At 52.1% G+C, this 13,389-nt stretch overlaps 2 protein-coding genes across 6 annotated transcripts in view; one reads left to right on the top strand and one right to left on the bottom strand.

The window, feature by feature from the left end:
• The window catches only part of PHAF1 (phagophore assembly factor 1), a 29,480-nt gene extending 19,995 nt beyond the window's left edge, over positions 1 to 9,485 (top strand). For 3 of the 4 annotated variants that reach the window (XM_081806473.1, XM_081806474.1, XM_081806476.1), the window contains 9 exons: positions 47 to 159; positions 3,382 to 3,515; positions 3,987 to 4,070; positions 5,388 to 5,470; positions 5,854 to 5,897; positions 6,351 to 6,394; positions 6,537 to 6,595; positions 7,190 to 7,262; positions 8,285 to 9,485. In XM_081806473.1, the coding sequence (XP_081662599.1) occupies positions 47 to 159; positions 3,382 to 3,515; positions 3,987 to 4,070; positions 5,388 to 5,470; positions 5,854 to 5,897; positions 6,351 to 6,394; positions 6,537 to 6,595; positions 7,190 to 7,262; positions 8,285 to 8,524 (874 nt within the window). In that variant the 3' untranslated portion in view covers positions 8,525 to 9,485. Of the gene's footprint in view, positions 1 to 46; positions 160 to 3,381; positions 3,516 to 3,986; positions 4,071 to 5,387; positions 5,471 to 5,853; positions 5,898 to 6,350; positions 6,395 to 6,536; positions 6,596 to 7,189; positions 7,263 to 7,999 lie in introns of all 4 variants that reach the window. The other variant, XM_081806475.1, reaches the window with a different exon arrangement.
• B3GNT9 (UDP-GlcNAc:betaGal beta-1,3-N-acetylglucosaminyltransferase 9) lies at positions 9,064 to 13,163 on the bottom strand. Of its 2 annotated transcripts, none has more exons than XM_006741503.3 (2): positions 11,863 to 13,163; positions 9,064 to 11,520 (listed from the first exon to the last, which is right to left on the bottom strand). In XM_006741503.3, exon 2 carries the CDS (start codon positions 11,492 to 11,494, stop codon positions 10,274 to 10,276), a length of 1,221 nt encoding a protein of 406 aa, XP_006741566.2. In that variant the 5' UTR covers positions 11,495 to 11,520; positions 11,863 to 13,163; the 3' UTR covers positions 9,064 to 10,273. The 2 variants fall into 2 exon arrangements, with proteins under 2 accessions (XP_006741566.2, XP_030892833.2); XM_031036973.2 differs by having other exon boundaries at positions 11,893 to 13,163.
• Between the last annotated feature and the right edge of the window lie 226 nt (positions 13,164 to 13,389).

Genomic DNA, 13,389 nt, shown 5'->3' with positions numbered 1-13,389 from the left:
CTGGGAGGGAGGGCAAAACCTCTGCTCATTCTGTGCCTGCCTCCAGGGCTCCCGTGATGCCCCTCAGCTGTTTCCTTGGCAATGTGTATGCTGAGAGTGTGGATGTTCTTCGAGATGGAACTGGACCCTCAGGTTTACGACTTCGGCTACTTGCTGCAGGTCAGTTAACTTGCCTTGGGGTGGTGAATTCTCCATTATATCCATGTTGAGACAATCTAAAATCCCACATGCTTAGAGATAGTTGGTATAAGACAACGTGGATATTTATGGTTAAAGCTTTGATTTAAATTTGTGAAGGGACAAGACATAGTTTTATCATTGGCAAATCTTAATAAATGACAGTAACACTGCTTCCCCTAGGATGTGCATAAGCCTTCTGTGTGCTTATGTAGTTTTGCAGTGCCTCCCAGGCTGTTTACTGGAGATGTGTCTTATGGGCTGTGATATTGGTCTGTTCTCCCCTTTTCCACCTTTTTTTTTTTTTTAAAGATTTATTTACCCATTTTAGAGCGCACAGCGGGGAGGGCAGAGGGAGTCTCAAGCAGACTCCACGCTGAGCACAGAGCGTGACATGGGGCTCATTCTCACGACCCTGAGATCACGACCTGTGCGGAAACCAAGAGTCGGACGCTCAACTGACTGAGCCACCCAGGTGCCCCATTCCCTTTTCCACCCTTTATGGCAAGTTCTCAGTAGGCCGGCAGCAAGGACTTGTTGAATTGTGGTTTGGCCAGACCCTGCTGTGAATTTTGCTGACTGTGAACAAAAAGCTGCTGCCTTCAGTGGCTGGTCTCACCAGGATCCACGCCTTATTTGTGATTTCCTTGTATGTGACCAGTTTCAGCTACTGTGGACCTTGAGCCATGCTTGGTAGTACAGGCCATGTCTTTGGCCTGGGAGCCAGCATAGGAGCTGTGCTTTTATGGAGCTCATAGTCTAGCCCGTGTTTGTTCATAAATTGGGGTCTTATATCAGTTTCTAGGGCACTGGTTCTTACCTATGAAGAGTCTGGTATATAAACCGTGAGCTCACTCCCCTGAACAATGAGATAGTTTACAACCTCCAGGTTAGGAATTTTTTTTTTTTTTAAAGATTTTATTTATTTATTTGAGAGAGAGAATGAGAGAGAGAGAGCATGAGAGGGGGGAGGGTCAGAGGGAGAAGCAGACTCCCTGCCGAGCAGGGAGCCTGATGCGGGACTCGATCCTGGGACTCCAGGATCATGACCTGAGCCGAAGGCAGTCGCTTAACCAACTGAGCCACCCAGGCGCCCAGGAATTTTTTTGAAATGTGGTTTTCTAGCCAAGGAAGAAAACTCTACTTAAAAGAATGTTGCACTTGAGCTATAGTGTTTGAGAGAATTGAGATTGAGAATTGAGACGTAGAAGGTCAAGTGATTTAGGGTCTCTCTTGTCAGGAGGATCACACCTTGAAACAGCAGGGTAGTCAAGGATGATGCGGTTGTCCCAGGTGACAGCAGGAGGAGTCTGTCAGGGGTGGGGGATCTCCTCCAATTGTGACTGCCGTCCTGTACAGCACACTCCCAGTGGTCACATGTCACAGGGTCAGTGGGGGGAACACTTGAAGTCAGGGACTCACCACATCACTGTCCAATCCAGTACCCATTGAGACTTTCCTTTGGCAAGCAGAAAGGTAGCTTGTGTCAACCAGCCCATTTCTCACATGTTTCCTTATGGGGTGTAGCTACTGGGATGCTTTTAAGATAGGAAGTCAGTTCACCTGTCTTGGTCCCCACAATAACTTATAGGAAGATTCACTCCAGGGAATCAGAACCTAAAATAGTCTCCTAAAACTAAGGGTATTTTTCCCTTGGTAGGCTTCAGATAGGGTGAGACAAGAGAGAAGACTCACACATGAAGGGTGCCTTCCCTGTGGCCCCATCTGGACATTCGCAAGTGTCTGGTACTTGGAGACTTTGGGCATACAGTCCAGCTTGACAGGACTTTTGGTGGGTTCTGTAGGTCACCCAAGCTTGCCTAAGCAGCAAGATTTATAGACAGAGGTTAACGTGGGCTATGCTTTTCCTGCGACCTAGTTAAACACAACCTTTATTTGCCACTCGGTGTATATGTGCTGTGACTAAAGACTCTTGGGTTAGTTGAAGAACTCAGTACCAATTTATTTCAGATGTTGGATCCCTGAGGTCTTCCCTATATAACAAATGGATTGTTATTCATGAAAGAGCTTTGTCAACTATAAAGCTCTTCGTAGAGTAAGGTGTTGGTGATTATCATGTACCAGGAAATGCAGTCTTCCTCAGGTTCTTGCGTGTGTGTGTGTGTGTGTGTGTGTAGGGGAAGTAAAACACTTTGTCTTCCCATCCACAGAGTTGCTGTGTCTGTTGCTATTCCACATCTGCTATGTGTGTGTGTGTAACTGGAACTGTTTCCAAAATGTATTAGACAGAGTCAGGGTTTAAAGATTCTTCCCAAAGAAGAAACTTTTGGCAAATTGGATTTTCTTATCCTCCCACTTTTCTGGTTTGTCATTTTTGAGTGTTAGTGGGTCTATCAGTGTTTATAGAATTAGGGAGTGAGTTAACGGATATTTCACTCTTGGCTTTTCTGTAGAGTGATCTTGAGGTCCAGTCTCTGGTTGGGGGTTACCATTGAGAAGCCCCTCTTAACATAAATTCTTGTATTTTGTCAGGACCTGGAAAGTGGCAAGAGATAATAGCACCTCATTATATACTTCCATAGCATCTATGCTGCTGTGTATTGTACCACAGCTGGGTGGGGTCAGATTGGGATCTTCACACCATAAGCTCCAATATGGGCAGAGACTGCACTTGTTTTGCTCAGCATGTTTCTTCAATATCTAACAAAGACATCTAACATGTCTAGCCCATGGTAGTCAATAAGTAAATATTTGGTGAGTGAATGAATGAAGTTTTCAGAGCTCCACATCACTTTTGTGGGATTGAATGAGTCTCTGGGATTTTTTTTTTTCTTTTTGGTTTTTTTGTTTGTTTGTTTGTTTTAGGTTTTTTCAGAGAGGGAGACAGGGGAGAGCGGCAGAGGAAGAGGGAAAAAGAGAATCTTAAGCAGGCTCCACGCCCAGCATGAGCCCAGCTCGGGGCTCAATCTCACCACCCTGAGATCATGACTTGAGCCGAAATCAAGAGTTGGATGCTTAACCGACTGAGCCACCCAGGCGCCCCTCTCTGGGATTATTTCAAGTAGATAGTGATCTCTTGTAGCATCGCAAGCCCTTGTGACCTGGTATTTCTGTTTTTATGCAGTCTTGCTTCTCAGCCAGAGCTAATAATGCAGCGTGCCTCTCTGGGGCCGCCTTGGCCCGACGCTGCAGGATTTCAGGCTCTGGGTGGGAACCTGACCACCTTTCACTTACTCTCTGCAGGTTGTGGACCTGGCCTATTAGCAGATGCCAAGATGCGGGTATTTGAACGTTCAGTATATTTTGGTGATTCCTGCCAAGATGTTCTTAGCATGCTTGGCTCTCCACACAAGGTCTTCTATAAGTCAGAAGACAAGGTAGGGGAAATGTGTTTATAAAGTCAAATAGGCAGTCTCCTTTTAAGTAAACTCTGCCCCCAAGGTGGGATTCGAACTCACAATCCTGAGATCAAGAGTCACATGCTCTACCGACTGAGCCAGCCAGGCGTCCTTCTTTTTTATCAATATTAACTTAATATCAAGTAAATATAAATTGTTTATTATTTTTCCATAGAACCTGTTCTGTTAAAACTGATAAAGAATTAAATTGAAAGTTCTTTCCTGATACTGTTGGTCAGATTATCCTGCCTTTTTTTGGGAGACCAGGGCCCAGTCTGTGGTCAGCCAAAGCTGGCTGCATTGTTCAGCACCAGTAGCAGGGACTGTGACACTCTTGCTTACCCAACAGCTTAATCTTATACCCAAAACACAGTTTGTAGACTTTTAGTCAATCTGAGAATTGTATTAAGGAGTTGGGATTTTAATTTGTTGTTATTTTCTTCCCAACAGATGAAAATTCATTCTCCTTCCCCTCATAAACAAGTTCCATCCAAGTGCAATGACTACTTTTTTAACTACTTCACTCTTGGAGTGGTAAGTTGTGATTCCTTAGAGAAATGTTTCATTTCTGTGGTGGTGGACCATGCACCTGGGCACACCTTTGTGTCCACATGGAGCTGTAACCATGCCTGGCAGCAGGGAAACTAGCCCCAGCTGGCTTTGCTCAGTGCTCTTGCATTGGTACCCTAAAGTGGGCCTTCCCTAGCACTGAGATTGCTCAGAAACACTGGGTCCCTGGTATGTCTTGGCTTCTTTATTGAGGGCAACATGCTGCTCAGGTGGAGGCCGTGGGAATCATTCCGGGTAACATAGTTTGGGATCTACCCATTTGTAGAGCATAGGAGCCTCTTCTGGAGTCACAAAACAGGGAGACTAAAAAAGGGTCAAAGACAGTGGGAATGAGGGCTCCTGGGTGGCTCAGTTGCTTCAGCGTCTGCCTTCGGCTCAGGTCATGATCCCAGGGTCCTATGATCGAGCCCCACGTCGGGCTCCCTGCTTGGTGGGAAGCCTGCTTCTCTCTCTCTCTCTGTCAAAAAAAAAAAAAAAAAAAGTGGAGCCAGGAGTAGTGGGGGAACAGCAGTGGGGTCATAAACTCTTGAGGGTAGGACAGTAGCAGGAGGGAATGGCACTTTGTAAGCAGAACCTCTCTAGTTCAAGGGCCACTGATGATAAGGGACAAGGAAGATGGAACAAATGGACCAACCCTAATAGGACTTATGTAGGTAATGTAGGGTTGGAGTCAGAGGTAACCCTGAGGTCACAGGCCCAGAAGGCTGGCAGGATGTGAAACTTGGGGAGAGTATGGTGGATAGGAAGAAGTGTTCGGTGGGCAGCATCAAATCCAGGTCTGAGTCCTGGTGAGAGGCTGGACCTTCGGTTCTAGGGGTTGCTGACTCCCATAGAGAGGGCCTAATGGCCAGTCATGGCATTCAGAATAGTTACGTGCCTTGAGCCGCTGGAAATTCAGGTGGTCCCTGAATCTTCTTGGCAGCCTTTAAGCCAGAATCTGTGCTTAGTTAGAGTTTATAATCAGGTGCTTGTTAGGAAAGGTCTCCATGATGTGTTTGAGTTCCCAGGCAGTAGGAGTTGTAGCCCATGCATCTGCTGGGCCTGCTGCTACAAAGTTTGGAATGAGGGGCCTGCAGATAATTGGGTGCCCCCTTCACTGAAAACGTCCAGTTAAGGCTGCTTGGCCTCAGCTATCCTCTTGACTGTTGTTTGGGAGAAGGCTATTGCCCAGACGCATCCGCCTTGTGGAGTGGCTATCTTTGAGTTGGACATGCCCTTAGAAAGGCCCTTGCCCAGCCTCAGTAACTTTCACTACTTGGACATCCTTGTTTTCTATCCCAGGATATCCTCTTTGATGCAAATACACACAAAGTGAAGAAGTTTGTCCTACACACCAATTACCCTGGGCATTATAATTTTAACATGTGAGTATACCTGTACCTGCCCCTCCCAAGAACTGAGCTTTGGGTTGAAAATTCCCAGTAAAAGAGAGCCTGTGGCTTTGAATGTTCACTAATTTGTACCTGAATTCTTACAGTTTCGTGGGAAATGAACATTTCCTGATTGTTTGCTCTGTTCCTGGTACAGTGTCAATACCTTATGTCTCTCCATTTGTACCCATTTTACAAATAGGGAAGTAGGTTCAGAGAGCCTGGTATCTTATCCAAGATGACAGGGTCTTCAGACCCCAGAGCAGGGCTTCGGGGGTGGGTTCATTCTGTGTTTTCCTGGGGTGCGGGGTTGAGATGCGCGGGTGGTCAGGCCTCTCAGGGGGCCCAGCCTTTATCCATCTGGCTTCTCTCTCTAGTTATCACCGCTGTGAGTTCAAGATCCCACTAGCCATAAAGAAAGGTGAGTAGTGAATATCCTCAGAGTAAGAAAAGGGTTTTGAAGTTAGTCTTTCATGATGCAGAGACACAGTGATCCAAACAGAAATGGTAGCAGGAACCTTTGCCCACCTGCTTTGCCCATAGCCTCAGCTCCTCTGGGTTGGGCTCTGTGTTCTGGGGCTGCATTTTTTTTGGCCTGTAGTCTGCTGGAGGCTCTCAAGGTCTTTTCCTATGATCATGGGATCGCTGGTCCATGATGGAGAGAGTTTCCTACACATGATTATCCAGGTGTTCCCATGTCAGCCTTGTGACTGCTGTCTCTACCCTCTTCCATTCAGCAACTCTGAAATAGCCCATCTGTCCTCCCTCTGTACTCCAACCCCAATGCACAGGGTGGCCAGGTCTGGATTCTGCCTAGGCTAGGGTCACAGGTGGGCTGGACCAGCTACCAACCCACTCTGTGTTCTCTTTTCAGAAAATGCAGATGGTCAGACAGAAACATGCACAACCTACAGCAAGGTGAGCTATTTTCCCACCTCATGTAGCCCCAAAATGAGGTGGGTGTGAGCCTGCCAACAGTCTGGGGCCCATGTCTTCTGGGCCAGCCATTGGTCACGATCAGGTCCCTGCTAACCCCTTGCTGCCCCCATCCCTTTTGCAGTGGGACAACATCCAGGATCTCCTGGGCCACCCTGTGGAGAAGCCTGTTGTCCTGCATAGGTGAGTGGGAGGTTGCTATTTCCAACCACCCCATCCTGCTCCTCACAGCCCAGAAGACTTAGGGAAGCCTAGCTGTGCCTATGGCTTAGAAATGACAGAAGTTTCTGTTGTTGCCACAAATATACTTCTCGCCCCCCACCCTGCACATTACCACTGGGCCAGCTATTCTGCATGTTTACCTACACCAGAGAGGTTCCCCCTTGGGGATAGCTCCCCTCTCCAGGTAGGGGGGCCTTTCACCCCTAGTTATTCAGAAAAAGAAGCACTTTTCACTGTCCTGGGCTCTTTTTTTCCCATTAAAGTTGCCACATGCTGTAGTCTACAGCTTCCTACCCAGTTGCCATGCTGCCTGAGGCTCCTCCCTCCTAACTTGCCACTCCAATCTAACTGTGTAATAACTTCCTGTGCCTCATTGGGCTGTGTAGGATTCAGAGCTTGAATGATACTTGTCACTACCCCTGGTACTTCAAGGGCCTGTGTTGGAAACAGCCATGAGAGACCACTGGCCAGTAGCCCCGATCCCAAAAGGGACTGGATGCCCTGCCTGGCCTCGGCTTCTGTCTACACCTCTAATTCTGGCTTCCCTGGCCTCAGGTCCTCCTCCCCAAATAACACCAACCCATTTGGCTCTACATTCTGCTTTGGTCTTCAGCGGATGATCTTTGAGGTAAGCCCTGGGGGTTGAGGGGCCGGTGGCCATGGCAGGGACAGGCAAGTGATGGAGGAAGGTTGGGGAGGGCTTAACAGCCCTGCTCGGTGAGTTAATCCTTCCCCAGTAGCCCTGTCTGCTAAGAATCTGACCTGCCCGCATTGAACAGTAAGAGTACAGAAACTATGTTGGGGAAATTCGAGGTCATGGAGGCTAAAGCAGTAGACTTATCCAACAAGATGAGAGGTAACAGGGATCCCACATATGTGAAAACGTAAATATGGTAGGAAAGGAAACCCCAGGGAGCACATGGGGCTCAGCATGGGAGTGTTGGGGATCTTTGAATGCCATATGAAAGAATGTGCTATGGGTGAGTGGCTATAGAGGCCCCACTGGCTTGGGAGAAGAATGGGCTGTCCCTCTTCTCCCTTTTGGATGCTACACCTTCACTAGGCCCCTAGCAGTTCCAGAAGGACTGGATAAATAGGTATAGTGAAGTTTATCCCATGAAGAGCAGGCAGTTGTTGGGCCAGGATGACTCCTAGCATGAGTTGGGGGATGTTGAGGGATCAGCCCAGCCCTGTGTGCAGGTGTGTTGCACACACAACATCCATCCTTTGTGCACAGGAGCTGCCCCAAATCCCTTGTCTGCAGTCACAGCCCTAGTACTGGTGGTTTTTATGGATCTGATTGCCTACCATGCCTGCATCCCTTCTACTCCTCCCCTTTGATTCATTGTCCGCTTCTCACACCAGGTCATGCAGAATAACCATATTGCCTCGGTGACCCTGTATGGCCCCCCCAGGCCTGGTACCCACCTGAGAACAGCGGAGCTCCCCTAAGGACATCACCACCCATGCCCCTCTGCCCCGTGGAGCTGTGCATTGCATCCTATTCAGCGGGCCTCCATGTGCCACCCTGTGGGTTTTCTTGGACACCTTGCCAGTGTTGAAAGGCTGTTGTGATGTTCTGAGGTGGGGCTCAGACTGGGTGCTCTGCCATGGGGTGAGAGGCCCAAATATTCCTCTGTCCGTCCTCAGCCTGCTGGTGCCAACAGAGGACACAGACTGCAAAGAGAAGCACAAACTCTGAGCCTTGATACCTGGACCCAGGCGACCTCGACTAACACATACGGAGGCAGAGTTCTGTCTCTCCTGTTCCACACGCATTGGAAAAAGTTGGGACTCTTTCTGGTGGCTGAGGACACAGGCACCCAGGACGAGGACGAGGTCCGGCCTTTGGCCCATCATTGCCACGTGACCCTTAAGGCAAGCAGGTAGCATGTCCATAGTACTTGGTTGCGACTTTTGCACTACATCCACTTTAGTTACTTGATGAGCTGGCTGTGGCCAAGGTGGCCCACCTGCCTTTCCCTGTTCCTTCTTTGCACGCGCTCCCTACCAGGCCCAGTAGGCACGCCCAACTCATTGAAACACAGCTTTTTACCATCCAGGTATGTGCCCAGGCCTGGTTCCTACCCCTCTTGGAGCCAGCCTTCAAGGTCACCTGTGCCCCTGCTCTGCCCCAACCTGGCTGGCAGGCTGCATGTTTCCATCCTGTTTGCCTCTTTTATTTAATGCCAAAGTTTTAGCCAAAGACATCTTCCTCCTTTTATTGTTTCAGCATTCTGTTCTGCACTGTGGGCTGGCTCTCTTGCCCCAACCCTGGGCAATGTCCCCTGGCCGGGCCCATTCATGGCTCAAGGCCTCTGGGGGCTCAAGGAAGGCTGGGCTGCTCAGTCTTTTCATGGGTCTTGCTAAGGAAAGTAGCATATGTGCTTTAAAAATAATCCTTTTGAAAAGAATTGAGAAGAGAAATGTATAATTTTATCCCATTTTTAATATTTTGGTCTAGCAACTTGTGATACATAGATGACAATTTTGTGAGTTTTTCAAATGTGTGTACAGATTTTTGTAAATATGACTCTTTTGTAATTAACTCATGTACAGCCTCATCCTGTAGAGTTTAACAATGAATGTGCAGGGGACCTGCCCTAGGCTCCTAGGTGGTTCCTGGGCTTATAGCCAGGCTTATGTGGCGTTCCCATAATTTTGTGACTGACTGGTGTCTTCCCATTTGGACTGTGGCCTGGCCAGAGACCCCCCCACACACATCCCCCTGTAGGGGCAGCCAGGACTATCCCCACGTTCTTCATGCCCTGCCCATACCCCTCCAATAAAGACCTATGCCCTCAGCAGCTGCTCACCATGTGCTGTTGCTGGGATGTTTGTGCTAAAATAAGCATGGAGGTGTTGATTTTTAAGAAAGTGGGTGAAAGATATGGGAAATTTTATGGTGGAGTCATCTTAGGTTCTTGGCTCTTCTGAGTGGGGCAGCACAGCCTCTAGTAGGAGACTGGCATTGTTGTGTGTGTGTAAATTCTTATGTGGTGAGGAAAGACTCTAGGTAAGACCATGCACTTGTTTGTCCCTGTGTGCCTCCATCCCTGGTGTTGCAGCCAGACCAGGGCCCAGGAGGGGTTGGTTTCGGGAAGGAGACCTCAGAAGAAGATCTAAAGATCAGTACAGGGCTGAAAATCCAATTTGGATGGGCAGGTGGGAAGCAAAATGCCTAACTTCAGATTGAGTTGTAACAAAGTGCCTGCCAGTTCCAGGACCCCACACCTCCTCCAGCCTTGGGAGAGACCTGCATTTGCATCACTCTAGGACTTCCAAATCAAGGAGTATGGTCAGATTCCATGAGCCTCTGCGACCACCCATCCCCAACCCCCAAAAACCTACTTGGTAGTAGGAGGGCCAAACATGTCTACCTGTTTGGCAGAGCCTGGTGCTCTAAGGCCTCAGCCCTGGCTGTCTCAAAGGGCTACCATCCAGGTGGTTCTGGATCAGCTCCGAATAAGGTAGGCCAGCAGGAGCCAAGTTCAGTCTTAATTCCCTGGGGACCTGTGGAGGCCGACTTCTGGTGATATGGGCTAGATTTTTGAAATCTTCCGTCTCTGGGAAAGAACTACATACACGGCGATAATCATCCTGGGTCTGAGTGAGGGGAGCTTGGGGCCATGAAGGTGGCTAGGGGCCCCACTGGAAAGAGCCAGCAGCGACAGGCCACGGACGGGCACAGGCTAGCCCTTGGGGCCCGTTCAGTAGGCGCCACATGAGCCAGATGTCGGCGGCCGAGAGCCCGTGTACTACAACCAGCTCCCGGTAAAAGCAGGGGTCAAAGGTGCGCAGGTGCGGCGCCGCTGACGGCCGGGGGATGCCAAAGGTGCGGAAAGCAGGGTGGGGCTCGGGTGTGAGCCGAAGGCGCTGTAGACACATGCCCAGAAAGACGTCGTCAATGGGGAAAAGCTCAACTTGCGCGCAGGCGCCAGCTAGGCGACGCAGCGTGACCCCCGAAAGCACAAAGCCACCACCACCTGCATAGGCCGGGTAGGCGGGCAGGCCGTACACCGCCTCAGGGATGTAGTATTTACTGGTCCGCGCACGGATTGGCCGAGCCTGCACGATCACATCGCCCGCAAGCAGGTCCTGCGCCGGGTCCCGCGGCCCCAGGAACTCCAGCAGGTTCCCCACGTGCACGAACACGTCTGCATCGCCCTTAAAAACGAAGCGCACGTCGGGGCAGTAGGCCGAGGCCCAGGCGAGAAAGTGGATCTCCTTGAGCGTTAGGTTGAAGAAAGTGTCGTCGAAAGCCCAGAGCAGGATGTCCGCGTACGCGCGGCTCTCAGCACGCAGCAGGGCAGGCCAGTGGGTTCGCGTGCCCTCCCCCTCCGCGTCTGCCCCGTCTGTACCCGCGCCCCTGGGCACGCCCAGCAAGAACACGCGGCGCACGAGCGCCCCCTGCACGCGACCCTCAGCACCCCACGTCTGGCGCACGGCTTGGCGCCGCTCGAAGTCCGCCGCCACTGACTTGACGGCGATGAGCAAGTCGGGTCCACCTTCAGGTGCGCCATCTCCTCGGCACTTGTGCGGCTGATTAATGAGCAGGGGGAAGCGCCGCTGGTCCTTGGCGCGCAGGTAGCGGCCAAAGTCAAAGGGCCCCGTGGGTGTGGGCGGCGCCGGTGTGTCCCCTTCATAGGCCAGCGGGGCCGGGGCCGGGGCTGCGCCTGCGTCCGGCGCCTGGAAGACGCGGAGTCCCGGAGTGGGCCCTGGCGCTGCCTTCCCTTGCGTTCGCGGGGCGCTTGTCGTCGGGGCCGCGCCCTCGCGCTGTGCGTAGAGAAGGAGGCCGAGGGCGGCGCCGAGGAGCAGCGTGAGCGACGCGTCGCCGCGGAGGCGCAGCCTCCGCCTCATGTCCGCGTGGCTGGCGCCCGCGCCCCCTGCAGAAAAACTCAGTCAGGGGCTCGCGACGCGGAAGCCATTGGCCGGGAGGAGTTCCCGGCCTCGGTCTCCCCGAGGGGAGGGGGCGGAGGCCAAACGCCGAGGGTCTCCGCTACCGGCCATTCATCCCCCTCCGGCGTTCTCCTGCTCTGGGCCGTGGCACACCCCCACACACTGGGTTGGGTACCCTGAAGAGGCTGGAAGTTTCTCCTAGTGGCCAATCCCCACCCCCCTCAGCGCCGGACGGTTCCCTAAGGCCTGGAGACGCCGAGCTCGGGCCCCGTTCCCCGCCCGCCCTTCCCGCGCTGAAGCCGAATCCCTTCTACCCCCTCCCTACCCACCACGTCGGTCCTTGGGATCCCGACACTCACGCTTGTCCCTTGGGAGCGGCGCAGCCCCGGACGCCAGGGCCTCCGGGGCTCAGCGCAGGGTCCCAAGGGCAGCCATGGACGGGGCTTGGGCCAAATGCAGCGTTGGCAGGAAGGGGGGGGGGGACCGGGGCCGCTGCCACGTGACCCTCCAGCTGTGCGCGCCTGGACATCTGGAGCTCAGCTCCGCCCCGGCGCCGCGGGGAGCGCTGTCTCCTAGTGAAGACTAATCTCTGAGAGGGATCCCCACGGGCAGCTCTCTCTGGGAAGGCCGGAGGCGGTGGGTTCTGGTTTCGGTGTGGGCTCAAACTCCCCAACTCTGCCTTTTGGTGGGGGTAGGAAGAAACATTAGCCTCTCTGGTTAATCTCCGCACCCCCACCTCTCCGGAGTGAGGCAGGGCCTGGGCTGGCAGGAGCCCAGGGCTGGCGGGTCCCAAATCCCCGAGGCTGAGCGTCTTAGGCATCTACTTGGCCACCATCCCAGGCTAACCTTGGAAGCACCTCTCCTCAGCTCACCAGCAGCCCAGGTTCAACCAGGCAGGACCTATAATCATAAATGGCCCGGGACATATGGCTGCCTCCTTACTCCTGGTTCTGCCATGCCTCCCTCCCACCCCAGCAAACACACACGGACCCACAAGATTCAATTCTCACAACTCTGGTAGCAGCTCTCATTGCTCATGCAGATGGGGACACTGCCCCTTAGGGAGTTAAGTGACTTGTCCAGCAATATACAGGGAGAAATGTAGAGCATTGCCCTAGGTCTTCTGGAATTCAGTCTGGGACTCTTTGCTCTGTCCTCCCTTGACCCTCTCCGCATCTATCCACTAGGATACAGGACAGGGGCCAACCCTCTCTGCTTTAACTTCACAGGGGAGCACTTCAGTCTGTCTCCCCAGAGGTACCTCTGGGCCCCCTGGGCCCTAGTACCCCACACCTGCATAGTCCAGCATAGCCTCCTACAGGTAGAAATAACCAAGCCTGTGTCACTGCAGGCCAGATTGGACTGGCAGGGATGATTCAGCTGGAGGGATTCCTGAAGTCGGCCAGTGAGTAAAGGGTTTGATCTGGGATCCCAGTGGGCAGAGAGTTGTTCTGGAGATTGAGGGCCCCCTCGATTAAGCAGGCAGCCCCGCCCTCCATCGGACTGAAAAAGGCAGAAACTCTGAGGTCCTCCTGCACTCTCACTCCTCATCCAGTGTCACTAGGCCTGTTACCTTTCATCCTAAACAGTTCGCAGTGTTCATCCCTTCCCTCCATCTCTGCTGCCACTGCCCTAGCCTGGGCCTCCACCCCTACCCTCCCTCCCTCCACCTCTCCCTCTTCTTCTCCCTCCTCACCAGCCTCCCCACCTTAACTCCCCACACTCTCTAAATGCTTCTCACTGGCCTCAGTGTAAAACCCAAAATCTGTAAAATGGCTTACCAGACCCTGAGCTATCTGCCTCCCACACTCACCAAAAGCTCTCTTTGCAAACCCACCCACTACCCCTAGATCCAG

The sequence above is a fragment of the Leptonychotes weddellii genome, chromosome 16 (genome assembly GCF_054177405.1).
Source record: "Leptonychotes weddellii isolate Sample4059 chromosome 16, ASM5417740v2, whole genome shotgun sequence".
NCBI lineage: Eukaryota > Metazoa > Chordata > Mammalia > Carnivora > Phocidae > Leptonychotes > Leptonychotes weddellii.
This window is presented reverse-complemented; position numbering and strand designations above follow the sequence as displayed.